This window comes from Arachis stenosperma, chromosome 6 (genome assembly GCF_014773155.1).
Source record: "Arachis stenosperma cultivar V10309 chromosome 6, arast.V10309.gnm1.PFL2, whole genome shotgun sequence".
In the NCBI taxonomy this organism is placed as follows: Eukaryota; Viridiplantae; Streptophyta; class Magnoliopsida; order Fabales; family Fabaceae; genus Arachis; species Arachis stenosperma.
In genome coordinates, this window is record NC_080382.1 from 122073738 (window position 1) to 122090917 (window position 17180).

Sequence of the window (17180 nt, forward strand, 5' to 3'; positions counted from 1 at the left end):
CTCTCACCTCGTTGCTCTCTTGGTCTGTCACTGTGAGTCCTTGACCCTGCGTTCGCTTCGTCGGAATCAGTGAAGCAACATCTGCTCCCTCATGTGATGGTGGTCGTAGTCTTCTCAACCAGGTGAGCTTCAGTTTTCAACCCTGTTTTTTCTCTAGTTCAATGTTGATTTCGGTAAATTTGGTAGTTGTTGAATGTGGTTGTTGCTGTTTCATTTAATTTTTGGAGTTGTTGTTGGCTTGTTATTGTTATTTCTCTACTGCGATGCTAATTTTGGTGAATCTAAGCAAATTTTAGAGTTGTTGCTATTTTTTTGTTTGTTTTTTTAATGTTGATTTTTTAGAATTGTTGTTGCTGTTCTTTCTCTAGATCGATGTTAATTTCGATGAATCTGAGCAAATTTTAGAGTTGTTGTATTCTTTCTGTTTGTTGAATATTGGTTTTTTAGAGTTGTTGTTGCTGTTCTTTCTATGGTTTGATGCAAATTTTAGTTAGAATTATTGTTGAATCTGGTAGTTGCTGCTATTGTATTTGATTTTTTAGAGGAGTTGTTGAACCTGAGAAAATTTTAGTGAACTTTGGTTGAATAGTTAAATTTGTTGTTGATTATCATTAGTGAACTTTGGTGGTTGTTGATTATCATCCGTTGTTGCTGTGTTGCTGTTTGGTCATCTCCTCGCACTTTCTATCTAACGGCTTCCCACATAATTTCTCATTACCTGCAAATGAAGAAGCATTGTTGAATCTAGAGCTCAATGCTGGAAGTATCTCACCGTCAAGGTTGTTCCCAGAAACGTTGAAGTAGACCAAGCCAGGGATCATAGAAAGATTACTAGAAATTTCTCCACTGAAGTTATTAGCAGAGAGATCCAGTATTATTAGATTTGATAGATCTATCAATTCCTCTGGTATGTTTCCCTGAAAGATGGTTGTGATCCACTAACAAAGATTTCAATGAGGAGTATTTGGAAATATCCCGAGACACATCCCAAATAAATTGTTCCTACCCAAATCTTTTTTTAGATCATTAGTTATGTTTAAAAATTGATATTGAATTATTAATGTTTGTAAAGGCTTATATTTTAATTTTTAAGACATTAATTTTATTTATATAATTTTATTTTTTTAGTTATGATCAGGTAATCGGGTGAATCAGTGATCCACCGGTTGAACCAGTGACCCGGTGACCCGGTCATATGATCGGGTTAATTACCAGTTCGATTCTGATAACTATGCCTGTGGGTGTTTCTCCATAAACTCTGAACGAAAAACGCTGACGTGTCAGGTTCAGAAATGGACATGAGTCTAATTGTCTCTAAATTCAAATTAGTTAGGAGTTTATTTATTCCTATTCTTTAAACAATATCTTTTTTAAATTTTTTTATTCATTATATTAATTTTTTTCAATAAATTATTGAATATATGGTATAATAAATACAAACTAATTAATAAATTATTTAAATTTAAAAATATCATTTATTATGAAACTAAATAAATAATTCTCAAATATAATTTTTGAATATATAAATAATAAATATTAAAATTTGATTAATAGATTGATAATAATAATCCTATGAAATTTTTTTTATACTATTGCGAAACTATCTAGAGCATAATACTAATAGTATATCATAGGGTTATTATTATTAATGTATTAACTATATTTTAATATTTATTATTTATATATTTAAAAATTATATTTGATAATTATTTATTTAGTTTTATAATAAATGATATTTTTAAGTTTGAATAATTTATTAATTAGTTTGTACTTATTATACCATATATTCAATAATTTATTGAAAAAATATTAATTTGATGAATAAAAAATAATTTGAAAAAAATATTGTTTAAAGAAATAGACAAATAAACTCTTAACCAATTTGAATTTAGAGGCAATTAGGCCCCTATTTATTTCTGAATCTGACATGTTAGTATTTTTCGTTTAGAGTTGACGGAAAAACATTCCTAAAGACTACGTTGTGTCACGAAAATAAAGGATAGGGATCAAATTGAATCATTTTTTATCGATCGCGTTGTAATTCTAAAAAATGAATATGAGTCTGATTGATAGTTCACTCTTTTATGTATTATCCCAGAGATAGATTTACATAGGAAAATGTGGAAGCAAATGCCACATTGAGATTTTATGAAGTTATATATATTATATGGGATAAAAATTTATTTGTCTCCTGTCCCTCGTTCAATAAATAAATTTGAACCCACTTCAATTTTTTTAATTTTCTTCTATCGTTGCTTGTTTTTTATTCTTTGTCTTCTGATAATACTTCTTAACTTCATTTTTTATTTTTTTATTTAATTAAATATTTATTTTTATATTTTTATATTTTTTTATTCATTCAATTATTTTACATTTTATTTTGTAGTTATGTTATTGTATATATTTTTTATTACATAGTTAATAGTTATTGAATAATAAGATTAATCAGTAATTTAAATTTTAAAATATAGTATTATTAACTAGCAATAAATAGCGGTTGAAATGAAAAGTAAGATCTACATAGATATTTATTGGTATTTTTTCTTTTGAAGTTAGCTCTAATTTTACTAGTAATAATGACATTAAATGAAATTTTAAATACAGTTATAAATATTATAAAGAGTCGATTTCGTAATCCTATGAGAGATAAATTTTTAAATAATTATTTACTAACATATAACAAAAAATTGACATTTAATTATATTAACAATAAAAAAATTATTCAAGTTTTTTTAAAATATAAAACTTAAAAAAATAAAATTCTAAATTAGATGTTATTACTTAAATTATTATATAAATATTTTAATTTATTAATTAAATAATTAAAAAACTAATTATATTTTATAATAATAAAATATAATTATAAAATTATTATCATATTATATATATTTTACTCCACTAATAAATTTTTTAAATCCGTCACTATATTATCTTATAAACAGCACAAAAATATATACCAATTTATATATAAAACTTTATTAAAACTTCCGTAATTATGAATATAAATTATTTTTGGTGCTACCAAAAAATAATAATGTTTACCGACCAAGTAAAAAAAAAAAAAATATTAATCCTGGCTTCATGGACATGTTCACCACCATTTGCATGCCCGGGTAAGATTGCGAGGTTGCAAATTGCAATGCACTGGTGAGAATTACTAGGGATAAAACTGTAATTCTGTGTGGGTCAGAATGCCACCTAATGCCGCTGCCGCACTCGCAGGCCTCCGCCGACTCTGCACCACCACGGACGCCGCCACAATCACAATCTCGAGAGCAAAATCCCAACTCCGAAGCGAGTTCGACCCGGACAAGGCCCTGCAGATCTACTCCTCCGTGTCGAAGCACTACTCCTCCCCAGTAACCTCCCGCTACGCCCTCGACCTCACTATCCGCCGCCTCGCCAAGTGCCGCCGCCACTCCGACATTGTGGACCTCATCGAGTCCCAAAAGTCTGACCCCAAGGTGGCCTCGGAGCCCTTCCTCTCCACCCTCATCCGCTCCTATGGCATCGCCGGCATGTTCGACCGTGCCCTTCAGACCTTCCACCAAATGGACACCTTCGGCACCCCTCGAACCTCCGTCTCCTTCAACGCCCTACTCACTGCCTGCGTCAACTGCGCCCTCTACCACAACGCCCGCCACCTGTTCGACGAAATTCCCAAGCAGTACGGCGTCGTTCCAGACAAGGTCTCCTATGGCATTCTTGCCAAGTCCTTTTGCCGAATTGGTGACCCTGCAAAGGCACTCCAGGTCTTGAAGGATGCTCAGGGAAACGGCGTCGAGATCACGGCGGTTACTTATACCACAATCTTGGATGTTCTGTTCAGGAAGGGGAAGATTGATGAGGCTGAGAAGCTGTGGAGGCTGATGGAGGAGAAGGGTTGTGTGGATGTAACTGCCTATAACATGAAGCTTAAGTTTCTGACTGCCGGCGGTGGCGGCTTGCCGGAGAAGGTGAATGGTTTAATTGATGAAATGGTGAAGGCACGGTTTATGCCTGATACAATCAGTTATAATTACTCGATGACTTGTTATTTCAAGAATGGGATGGTGGAGGAAGCCAAGAAGGTTTATGATGGACTGCGTGGGAAGCAATGTCGTCCGAATGCTGCGACGTTTAGGACCGTGGTGTATTTTTTGTGCAGGAATGAGGATTTTGAGGGTGGGTACAGGGTTTTTAAGGAGAGTGCCAAGGTGAACAAGATTCCGGATTTCAACACCATGAAGATTTTGGTTGAAGGGTTGGTGAAGAAAGGGAAGAAGAAGGAGGCGGAGGAGCTGATCAGAACAGTTAAGAAGAGGTTTCCTTGTAACATGTTGAATGCATGGGCTAAGGTCGAGAGGAACCTCAACTTGGTTTCTGATGATGGTGCTGACAGTGTTGAGACTAAAAAGGATTCGGAGCCATAGGTAACAACCAAGGTCTATTGTGGAAATTATTTTTGGTTGTTCATGGCTTGGGTTGTATTGTGGTTAAAAGGAGCATTTCAAGGTCATCCATGCTTCATTTCATACTCTGGCTGCAGTAATTAATATTTGATATTACATGGAGCTTAATCCTCACTTTCATAGTTGGAGTTTCATAGCTGCAAACAAGGTAACTTCTTCGGGAGGGGCCTTGACAATTGACATTTGATTTTCTGATGAATTAATTTCACTTTGCTTCTTCCAATAGGTTTGGTTTTTGCTCTTCTGGCATTGAGTTATTATGACTTCTGACAATGTACTCAAATCTAGCATAATTTCTGGAGATTGTAGATGTAAGGCAGCAATTTTCATGATAAATATTCGACAAAAGCCAGTTCTATTTTTATCTAAACACTATTTGCTGTAGAATTTTAAGTTTACCTATTGTTCATGTTCATAAAAATTTGAGGGCATGTTATTTTTCGAGTTTCAAACCTGATCAAAGTGTCTTCATCAATATGGGGTGGAGTGGTGCTCTTTTAATATTATTTAAAATTGATAACAATGTCCCTCACTTATTGCTTCTATTGTATTAGTTGATAGGTTTTGTAGAAGGCAATAAAGAAGATAGTAAATGATGAAACACTAATTTGATAGCAAAAGTTAAGGTTCTTGATTGTTTTTGCATTTATCACATCAAAAATGCTATTTGCACACTAAAATCAGCTACTAAAATCAATCATCATGTATTTATGTATATATACATGTGCAGTTTAACTCATTTTTAATCTGTATTTTGTATTTTTATGTGTATTTTATTTTAGTGGCTGATTTTAGTAGTTGATTTTGGTGTAAACCTAACATGTTGTTATCACATATATCATCTTGCTTTAAAAATTCTACAATTTAGGTTTCCCCTTTAGCTTTCCTTTTCTTACCTTTGTCTATGCAATTATCTCAGCATCCTTTTAACTATATTTTACTTGGTTATTATTCTAATTTGCTTCCAGTAGTATCTGACTGTCTGATTGACTTACAGTTTCTTCTGGTGAAAAATTTGAAGAATCCAATAGATGTTTGGGATGGAACTTCAAAGTTTAGTTGTTGGGAATGTCTCTGGTGGGAAAGAATAATCTGGTTTTTAAAGGACTATACAAAAATATTTCAAATGAATGATTTAGATTGCATTCGTACTGAATTTGTTAGAAATACTAGTTTTGATCCAAATTTTTTGTTAGAAATACTAGTTTTGATCCAAAATTAAATGTATTTGCAGACCGGCTCCAACATGGTCTGATTGGACCAACCTTGTAATGACTGTGTTTTTTCTTTTTGGACAAATGGATGAATGGTTTTTTCTTTTGTTTTTGCACTTTGCCACATGGACCACACCTACAACCCACCCAAAGAGAAAGTTCTTGCTCAATTACTACCCACTATCAATCCATGTCCTCTACAATTTCATCTTTTACCTTCTCATATGTATAAATTCTGGGAAAGCTAAAACCAAAAAAAATAAAGAAAAAAAATTCTGAAAAAGCTTCAAAGACATAAAAATGTTAATAACAAAGGAGATTGATTTGAAAAATTAAATTATTTTTATTCGAATAATAATAATAATAATAATAATAATAATAATAATATCAATGATGATGATGATAATAATAATAATAATATGCGTAATAATAATGACAAAAATAATAATGAGGGTGACATCTAATAATAATAATAATAATAATAATAATAATAATAATACCCAATAATATTTTTCTAAAAAATTAAATTAAAAAGTTCGTATAATAATAATAATAATAATAATAATAATAATAATAATAATAATAATAATAAGGGTAATAATAATAACAAAAATAATAATGAGAATGATATCTAATAATAATAATAATAAATAAATAAATAACAGTAAGAAGATTCAATTATATTTTTCTGAAAAATTAAATTAAAAATTTTGTACAATAATAATAATAATAATAATAATAATAATAATAATAATAATAATAATAAGCGTAATAATAATAACAAAAATAATAATGAGAGTGGCATCTAGCAATAATAATAATAATAATAATAATAATAATGTGGTTCCTCTCTCTTGTATAATAATGTCAACAAATAATGATAATATTAAGAAACAAGGTTTGTGAGTGTGAAAGCTTGGCTTTGGCATGTGGTGATTTGGTGAAGTAAATGATTTGACATTTAGATTGATTCACAAAGTTATTTTTTATTATTTGTGAACCGATTTCTCTATTTTTTATTAATTTTTTTTATTACTTGATCCTTTAAAATTTAGAAGATACTTTTTCCAAGAAAAAAAATTCCTTAGTTGTTTATTTCTCCTAAGTCCTATCTAAGTAACAAGATAGGCACTCTGAAAAGATTCAACAGAGAACTTCCTATATGGAATCTTATAATGCATTTTTTTTTAACTATGTTAGGTATATACTAAAATTAACCACTAAATATATTAAAATATAAATATATATTAAAAATAAATTAAAGGGCAATTTACCAATTTAAAATGATTGGTTGAATCCTTTACCAGATTACAACATTTGGAAATTGCATACCAATTTGTCTTGTTTAATTTTATATAGAAACCGTGGGAGGCAACCACGGTTTTAAAATCAACATAAACCGTGGCTGGTAGCCAGGTTTTACGAGGAAATCAATTTGAGTGTAAACCGTAGTAGGCAGCCACGGTTTACGTGAAGAAAGAGACAAGCATAAACCGTGGTAGGCAGCCACGGTTTATGAAGAAATGGTTTCGTACATAAAACCCTAGAGGCAGCCACGGTTTATACATGAGCGACTATGTGAAGTAGGGTGGCTGATAGAGAATTCGAAGAGCTTTGTGGTTTATAGAGTCAGTAAATTTATTTACGTTTTAATACGATTTGAATTGTATTAGTATATTTTTATTTTTTAATTAATTTAATTTTATATAAATAATTAAAATTTTAAATTATAAAATTTGTATTAGTTTGTAATTTAAAATTTAAATAGACATAATTTAAATTAATAATTTATAAAATTGTATGTATTCGTATTATTGTACTCATATGATTTATTTTATTATTGTATTCATATGATTAATTATATTTATTCTATTTAAAAAAATAACAGTTGCTAATTTTTAACTAATAAATAAATACACTTATATTATTTTTAAATTAAAATTTTTTAAATAAATGTACTCTTATTATTTTAAATTTTTAATTTAAATAAATATATTTGTATTATTTTAAATAAAATTTAAAATTAATATAAGCAGGTTTATTTAAAATTTAAAATTTTAATATTTTAAATAAACATATTCTTATTAAAATTTTTTAAATTTAAATAAACGTAATCATATTATTTTAAATAAGTATATTCTTTTAATTTGAAAATAATATGAATGTATTTAATTATCATCTAATTTCATCTTTTATTTTTATTTATCCTCAACATTTTAAATTATCATATGATAATACCATTGAGTGGTATAATTTAATTTTTGAATTATATTTAATAACTTCAGTGACAATCGTTAAATATGCCTATTGATCTTTGACTGGGTTTTTGAGATATTAGTACATATATATGTAAAGTTCACAATGTAATTATGTTGGATGTCTTATATCATGTATTTTGACTTTGGAATACTTCAAATTACATTATAATCATTGAATTATAAATATAGTGGCTGAATGATGTGCAATAATATTAATAGTAGTTGATTATAATAAGCCATGATAATTTTAATAGTTTTTTTTATCTTAATGCAAAATTATAGTGTCCAGATTAAGTATATAAATAATTAACATATTAGTTTCAATAAATATCCTTATAAAGTACTTTACTTTACACAATTACAATAACTAACTATAAGTTTACACATATCATTGATTTATATAGTATCATATTTGTAAATTTATAGTATCATATTTGTAAACTTATAGTTAGTTATAGTTAGTTACAAATATTCATATGAATACAATAGATAAAATAAATCATATGAGTACAATAATACGAATACATACAATTTTATAAATTATTAATTTAAATTATGTCTATTTAAATTTTAAATTACAAACTAATACAAATTTTATAATTTAAAATTTTAATTATTTATATAAAATTAAATTAATTAAAAAATAAAAATATACTAATACAATTCAAATCGTATTAAAACGTAAATAAATTTACTGACTCTATAAACCACAAAGCTCTTCGAATTCTCTATCAGCCACCCTACTTCACATAGTCGCTCATGTATAAACCGTGGCTGCCTCTAGGGTTTTATGTACGAAACCATTTCTTCATAAACCGTGGCTGCCTACCACGGTTTATGCTTGTCTCTTTCTTCACGTAAACCGTGGCTGCCTACCACGGTTTACACTCAAATTGATTTCCTCGTAAAACCTGGCTACCAGTCACGGTTTATGTTGATTTTGAAACCGTGGTTGCCTCCCACGGTTTCTATATAAAATTAAACAAGACAAATTGGTATGCAATTTCCAAATGTTGTAATCTGGTAAAGGATTCAACCAATCATTTTAAATTGGTAAATTGCCCTAAATTAAATAATATATATATATATATATATATATATATATATATATGTTAGTGACTGATTTTAATGATTAATTTTAGTGTATAAATAATAATTTTATTTTTTTAGATAGAAATAGAAATAATAAACAATTAAATTGTAAAACCATAATTAACAAATCAATTGATAATATGTAAGAATTGTTAAAGAGAGCACTAGTATTTCTATTTGAGGCCTGCTACACATACAAGCTTTTTTGGCTTACAAGATATACAAGTTGGTCAAAGTCCAAGAAAAAACACGCGCACCACTCCTTTAAAATCGAGCGTCCAACGCACGCGTTTATTATGCCGCACTCTTCCTCTTCTTCCTCAATCAAAACGCAAACCGTCAAGATTCAAGCGACATTCGAAACAAAAGACACGTTCCAACTCCTCGCGAAGAGTAGAAGAAATCAAGAAGAAAATATACAAATTTCTATCAAAAATCACCAGAAAAAATGAAGAAACATTATTCAAGGTACTGTTTTACTGTTCTTCTAGGTTTTTTTTCTAGATTGTCTCTGTCATGTGCCTCATCCTTAACCAGCAAAACATTAAAAGATTTCAAGAAGAAATATACTGTCTCCCCCATGTTTTAGGTGTATTTCTTAAACCCTTTGAGTGTATTTCTATAATCCTTTGGGTGTATTTCTGTAACTATTTGGGTGTATTTTTGTAATCGTTTGGGTGTATTTCTGTAATCGTTTGGGGGTATTTCTGTAATCGTTTGAGTGTATTTCTGTAATTGTTTGGGTGTATTTCTGAAGTTCCATTATCTTCAAAACAATTTCAAAACTTGATTTCAGAAACCATGAAATTCGAAAAAAGAAAACGAAGGAAGAAGGAGATCCAACAAATTAGACAAGAAATTCGAAAAAAAAAAACGAAATCTTTTGAAAAATGGAAGTTATATATTTGCGCGTTAATTGATTTGAATTGATTTAAACGTCTGTTAAAGAGGCACGTAACATAAACAGCGCGTTTAGTGAGTTTTGTTTTTTTCATACTTGTAAAACTTGTAAACGCAAAATACTTGTATTTAGATATTAATCTTTTCTATTTTAGTAGGAATAAAAATGAATGAGGCCAAAGCAATTTAAAAAAAATAGTATTATTGATATATAAATAATAAATAAAGAATACACAGATAACTAGATCGATACATTTAGTAAAAATGTGGTTAAATGTATTAACAATTTGTTACACTTGTAACAAATCGTGATAACTAATATATGAAATAACACATATATTTATATATAAATATTTAATAACTAATTTAATAACTTAAATTTTTTATGGGTAAATAATATTTTTATATTTTTTAAGTATGTTTACAAAAAATAATTGGATCAAAAATTGACTTTTAAATCGTATATATTTTTTTCATATTTGATATACTTCAAAAATAGAATAATAGTTTATGTTGGTAATAACTTTTTTTTTCTTTTGAAAATTATTTAATTGAAAATAAAAGAATTTCTTTTTTTAGAAGTCACAATGAGGCTGATTTTTTTAAATATAAAAAAGGTCGGTGTATTTTTATTTAAAATGAGTTAATCAAGTGTAATTATATGTACTGCAGGAGGAGCAGGCTAAACACACAAGTGGTGTGTATAGACATCATGTAGGACACGTGCTTCAATACGCAGGAGGCATATTATAACATGCAGGTTGGATGTTGCCCATGTATAATGTAGTAATTGGATGCTAATCAACACGTGTTGTCTATAAATATGAAGTTTGTTACCATTTTATTTTATTGAAAGGAGAATTATTTTAGTGTATTGGTGTTGTAATGGATAGTAGAATAAATATATCGGTGCATTACAAAGGTGAGAAACTGAGAATATAAGAAACATACAGGAGGGTGTGAACTTTGTGTGTAAGAATTTATTTTCATTTGTTATTCTATGTACTGGGATGTCTGCAGAGCTACAATACAATTTCTGTCAAAACATAAAGAGTGATATCTTAAAGAGAGTGAACAATATTCTATACAGAAATCCTGTTATCGCATTTGGCAGGCTAATATAGTTTGATACTATGTCTATTGTTGACGAAACAAGTATGCAGCATATGTTTCATATTCATCAACAAACTTAGATGCAACAGCAAAAGATTGAGTTGTATATTGAGTTTGAATATATAGTTGCAAAGAAATATGAAAGAGTTGAAGTATACAAAGAAATGAACAGTGATAGCAAAGAGGAGTTTGAGGCTAACTATGAAGCCGGTGGCGAGAACGAGGATGGTGACAAGGCAGGTGAGGCAATCATGCAAAATATAGTGGTTCAACGCACAGTCAATCAATCCTTCGATGTTCCACCTTTTACGCAGAGTTTGGATCTTGACGCCATGAATGCATCGAAATTTCCTAAATATACGAACATATGTACGTGAGTGAGTAATATATTTTTTATGGATTGATGAGTGACCATTTGCTTTTTTCTATAGGTGTTGCTGTTCCTAAGGACGATGAGTTTAGGATCGGGATGGAATACCGTTTTCGACAGTTAGTGGTCGCGACAATTAGGAGTTACACTATCTTTAGAGGAGTCGATTATACTATGTATGAGTTCGAAGCACAGACGTTCTATGCAAAATACAAAATGTATGGCTGTGGGTGCGATTGGCTTATTCGAGTCAGCTTGATTTAGAATAAAGGTTATTGGGAGATAAGAAGATACAATAAGAGGCACATGTGCACCATAAGAATGATTTCACAGGATCATTTAAAGTTGGACTCAGACATAGTTGCGGAGGCTATAAGGCTATTGGTTGGTTGGCAAAGCAAAAGTCAATTGAAAAAAATATTCGGTGGTTGGAAAGAATCTTACTAAACTCTGCCAATATGATATACGGTAATGGTTCAGAAGATGTCCGGATCAATTGTCCAAATAAATACAACCCCTATATAACGAGACTGAAGATGTGAATGGTGTCAGCATATTGCATCTCAATTTTAAACATCACATCACAAATTTACACATCCACTCCCGCACACAACTATATAGGTTCCTATATTCCATTACGTAAATTAAATTCATGTCTTGAACCTGGATGTAGCTATACTCATATAGAGGCCAACAAATCAATTATTTGTGTCAGGCCACCATCTGCAATTCATAATACTTTAATTTTTTGGGTTCAAAAAACTTACATTAACCACAAATAATGTCCAATAAAAAAAATAAACATTAATCAAAGTAGACCATTATAATAGCTCAGCTGATATTTGGTGCACAAAATTGTGATCTCTAATAATGGCATTTAACTTGGTATGCGCATCTATTAACTCAACACTTTCTTCACAAATTCGCACAACTAACCAGCAAGTGCACTGGGTCGTCCAAGTAATAAACCTTACGTGAGTAAGGGTCGATCCCACGGAGATTGTTGGTATGAAGCAAGCTATGGTCATCTTGTAAATCTCGAGGTACAGCAGAGCTCCACACCCTTAATCTATGGTGTGTAGAAACTCCACCGTTGAAAATACAAAAGTGATCAAGGTCCAGGCATGGCTGAATGGCCAGCCTCCACAAAAGACATATGAATTCGAAAATAGGGAAAAGGACCAGATATGTGGTCAAAAGACACTAGTACAATAGTAAAAAGTTCTATTTATACTAAAACTAGCTACTAGGGTTACAAAGATAAGTGATTGATGCAGAAATCCACTTCCGGGGCCCACTTAGTGTGTGCTTGGGCTGAGCTTGAGCTTTACACATGCAGAGGCTTCTTTTGGAGTTAAACGCCAAGTTGTAACGTGTTTTTGGCGTTTAACTTTGGTTTGTGACGTGTTTCTGGCATTTGACTCCAGAATGCAGCTTGGAACTGGCGTTGAACGCTAGTTTGCGTCATCTAATCTCAAATAAAGTATGTACTATTATATATTTCTGGAAAGCTCTGGATGTCTACTTTCCAACGCTATTGAGAGCGCGCCATTTGGAGTTCTGTAGCTCCAGAAAATCCATTTCGAGTGCAGGAAGGTCAGAATCCAACAGCATCAGCAGTCCTTTGTCAGCCTTCTTATCAGAGTTTTGCTCAGGTCCCTTAATTTCAGCCAGAAAATATCTGAAATCATAGAAAAACACACAAACTCATAGTAAAGTCCAAAAATGTAAATTTAGCATAAAAACTAATGAAAACATCCTTAAAAGTAGATAGATCCTACTAAAAACTACCTAAAAATAATGCCAAAAAGCGTATAAATTATCCGCTCATCACAACACCAAACTTAAATTGTTGCTTGTCCCCAAGCAACTGAAAATCAAATAGGATAAAAAGAAGAGAACATACTATAAATTCCAAAATATCAATGAATATTAGTTCTAATTAGATGAGCGGGACTTGTAGCTTTTTGCTTCTGAATAGTTTTGGCATCTCACTTTTTCCTTTGAAGTTTAGAATGATTGGCATCTATGGGAACTTAGAATTTCAGATAGTGTTATTGATTCTCCTAGTTAAGTTTGTTGATTCTTGAACACAGCTACTTTTATGAGTCTTGGCCGTGGCCCTAAGCACTTTGTTTTCCAGTATTACCACCGGATACATAATGCCACAGACACATGACTGGGTGAACCTTTTTAGATTGTGACTTAGCTTTGCTAAAGCCCCCAGTCAGAGGTGTCCAGAGCTCTTAAGCACACTCTTTTTGCTTTGGATCACGACTTTAACCACTCAGTCTCAAACTTTTCACTTGGACCTGCATGCCACAAGCACATGGTTAGGGACAGCTTAATTTAGCCACTTAGGCCTGGATTTTATTTCCTTGGGCCCTCCTATCCATTGATACTCAAAGCCTTGGATCCTTTTTATCCTTGCCTTTTGGTTTTAAGGGCTATTGGCTTTTTTTGCTTGCTTTTTCTTTTTCTTTCTCTCTTTTTTTTCGCAAATTATTTTTTTCCACAAGCTTTTGCTATTCACTGCTTTTTCTTGCTTCAAGAATCAAATTTATGATTTTTCAGATTATCAGTAACATTTCTCTTTGTTCATCATTCTTTCAAGAGTCAACAATTTAACATTCATAAACAGCAAAATAAAAAATATGTACTGTTTAAGCATTCATTCATAAAACAAAAAGTATTGTCACCACATCAATATAATTAAACTAAATTCAAGGATGAATTCGAAACTCATGTACTTCTTGTTCTTTTGTATTAAAAACATTTTTCATTTAAGAGAGGTGAAGGATTCATTAAATACTAATGATCATGAAGTAAAGACACAAATATAGACAAACATATAGCATAAAAATCGAAAAACAGAGAATTAAGAACAAGGAATGAGTCCACCTTAGTGATGGTGGCGCCTTCTCCTTAAATAACCAAAGGTGCTCTTGAGCTCCTCTATGTCTCTTCCTTGCCTCTGTTGCTTGATCCCTAGTGATTTTGGTGCTCCTATCCTTAGTTGCTCCCAATAATTGTGTGGAGAAAAATGTATCCTCTAAGGTATCTCAGGGATTTCTTGATGAGGGAATTCCTCATGCTCTTGTTGAGGTCCATGAGTGGGCTCTCTTGATGTGCAGTCAAATGCTCTACTACTGAGTCTTGGACCCTTGAGATGAATCTCTTCATCTCCCAGGACTCAGAGGTGGAAGCAATTGCCTTCCCTTTCCTCTTTCTTAAGGTTTTTCTGGCCTTAGGTGCCATCAATGGTTATGGAAAAACAAAAAAAAAACTATGCTTTTACCACACTAAACTTAGAATGTTGCTCGTCCTCGAGCAAGAGAAGAAAGAATAGAAGAAGAAGAAGATATGGAGGAGAGGGAGAAAGGTGTGTATACGGTCATTTAGGGTGGGTTTGGATGGGAAAGAGTGGATGGATGTGAGTGGTGAAAAGGTGATGGAGAAGAGAGATTGAAGTGATTGGTGAAGAAGAGAGAAGGTAAGTTGAGGTAGGTGGGGATCCTGTGGAGTCCACAGATCCTGAGGTGTCAAGGATTTACATCCCTGCACCAATGAGGCGTGTAAAACGCCCTCTGCATGCAATCCTGGCGTTCAACGCCATATTGATGCTTGTTTCTGGCGTTAAATGCGACCTCTATACTTGTTTTGGGCGTTCAACGCCCATTTGCAGCATGTATCTGGCGTTGAACGCCAGTTCCATGCTTGTTTCTGGCGTTCAGCGCCAGCTCTCCTCAGGGTGTATTCCTGGCGTTTAAACGCCAGGATGCTGCTTGTTTCTGGCGTTCAACGCCAGATCCATACTCTGTTCTGGCGTTGAACGCCAGCCAGATGCTCCTTACTGGTGTTTAAACGCCAGTAAGCCCTTCCTCCAGGGTGTACTTTTTCTTCTGCTGTTTTTGATTCTATTTTTAATTTTTGTATTTATTTCGTGACTCCACATGATCATGAACCTAATAAAACATAAAAGAACAATAAAAGAAAAAATAAAATTAGATAAATAAAAATTAGGTTGCCTCCCAATAAGCGCTTCTTTAATGTCAATAGCTTCACAGTGGGCTCTCATGGAGCCTCACAGGTGATCAGGTCAATGTTGTAGACTCCCAACACCAAACTTAGAGTTTGGATGTGGGGATTCAACACCAAACTTAGAGTTTGGCTGTGGCATCTCAACACCAAACTTAGAGTTTGATTGTGGGGGCTTTGTTTGACTTTGTACTGAGAGAAGCTTTTCATGCTTCCTCTCCATGTATACAGAAGAACACCCTTGGGTCTTAAACACAAGGTAGTCCCCATTCAATTGAAGGACTAATTCTCATCTGTTAACATCTATCATAGCTCCTGCTGTGGCTAGGAAAGGTCTTCCAAGGATGATGCATTCATCCTCCTCCTTCCTAGTGTCTAAGATTATGAAATCAGCAGGGATGTAAAGGCCTTCAACCTTCACTAACACGTCCTCTACCAATCCATAAGCCTGTCTTACTGACTTATCTGCCATTTGTAATGAGAATATGGCAGGTTGTACCTCAATGATCCCCAGCTTCTCCATTACAGAGAGTGGCATAAGATTTATGCCTGACCCTAGGTCACACAGAGCCTTTTCAAAGGTCATGGTGCCTATGGTACAGCGTATTAAGAATTACCAGGATCTTGTCTCTTTTGAGGTAAAGTTTGCTGAACCCATGTATCTGCTAGTTCACTAATGAGCAAGGGAGGTTCACCTTCCCAAGTCTCATTACCAAACAATTTGGCATTCAGTTTCATGATGGCTCCTAAATATTGAGCAACTTGCTTTCCAGTTACATCTTCATCCTCTTCAGAGAAAGAATAGTCTTCAGAGTTCATGAATGGCAGAAGGAGGTTTAATGGGATCTCTATCTATGGTCTCTATACGACCTTCAGATCCCTTTGGGTCCTCAATAGGGAGCTCCTTCTTGCTTGAGAGACGTCACATGAGGTCTTCCTCATTGGGATTCACGTCCTCTCCTTCCTCCCTAGGTTCGGCCATGTTGATTATGTCTATGGCCTTGCACTCTCTTTTTGGATTCTCTTCAGTATTGCTTGGGAGAGTACTAAGAGGAGTTTCAGTGACTTTCTTACTCAGCTGGCCCACTTGTGCCTCCAAACTTCTGATGGAGGACCTTGTTTCACTCATGAAACTTAAAGTGACCTTAGACAGATCAGAGACTATGTTTGCTAAGTTAGAGGGGCTCTATTCAAAATTTTCTGTCTGTTGCTGAGAAGATGATGAAAAAGGCTTGCTATTGCTGAGCCTATTTCTTACACCATTATTAAAGCCTTGTTGAGGCTTTTGTTGATCTTTTCATGAGAAATTTGGATGATTTCTCCATGATGAATTATAGGTGTTTCCATAAGGTTCACCCATATAATTTACCTCTGCCATTGCTGGGTTCTCAGGATCATAAGCTTCTTCTTCAGAAGATGCCTCTTTAGTACTGTTGGATGCATTTTGCCATCCATTCAGACTTTGAGAAATCATGTTGACTTGCTGAGTCAACATTTTGTTCTGAGCCAATATGGCATTCAGAGCATCAATTTCAAGAACTCCCTTCCTCTGAGGCGTCCCATTATTCACAGAATTCCTCTCAGAAGTGTACATGAACTGGTTATTTGCAACCATGTCAATAAGTTCTTGAGCTTCTGTAGGCGTTTTCTTTAGGTGAATGGATCCACCTGCAGAATGGTCCAATGACATCTTAGAGAACTCAGATAGACCATAATAGAATATATCCAGAATAGTCCACTCTGA

The 17180-nt window shown here is 32.7% G+C and overlaps 1 protein-coding gene across 2 annotated transcripts; it reads left to right on the forward strand.

Annotated features, from left to right (window-relative positions):
* Window positions 1-3113: 3113 nt before the first annotated feature.
* On the forward strand, window positions 3114-5647 carry LOC130936141 (pentatricopeptide repeat-containing protein At4g36680, mitochondrial). 2 transcript variants are annotated; one of them, XM_057866145.1, is made up of 2 exons: window positions 3114-4599; window positions 5449-5647. In XM_057866145.1, exon 1 carries the CDS (start codon window positions 3192-3194, stop codon window positions 4410-4412), a length of 1221 nt encoding a protein of 406 aa, XP_057722128.1. In that variant the 5' UTR covers window positions 3114-3191; the 3' UTR covers window positions 4413-4599; window positions 5449-5647. The 2 variants fall into 2 exon arrangements, with proteins under 2 accessions (XP_057722128.1, XP_057722129.1); XM_057866146.1 differs by lacking the exon at window positions 5449-5647 and adding an exon at window positions 4678-4896.
* The last annotated feature ends 11533 nt before the right edge of the window (window positions 5648-17180 follow it).

Excerpts from the sequence above, each read along its gene's own strand:
- LOC130936141 (XM_057866145.1), top strand. The coding sequence starts at position 3,192 with ATGCCACCTAATGCCGCTGCCGCACTCGCAGGCCTCCGCCGACTCTGC.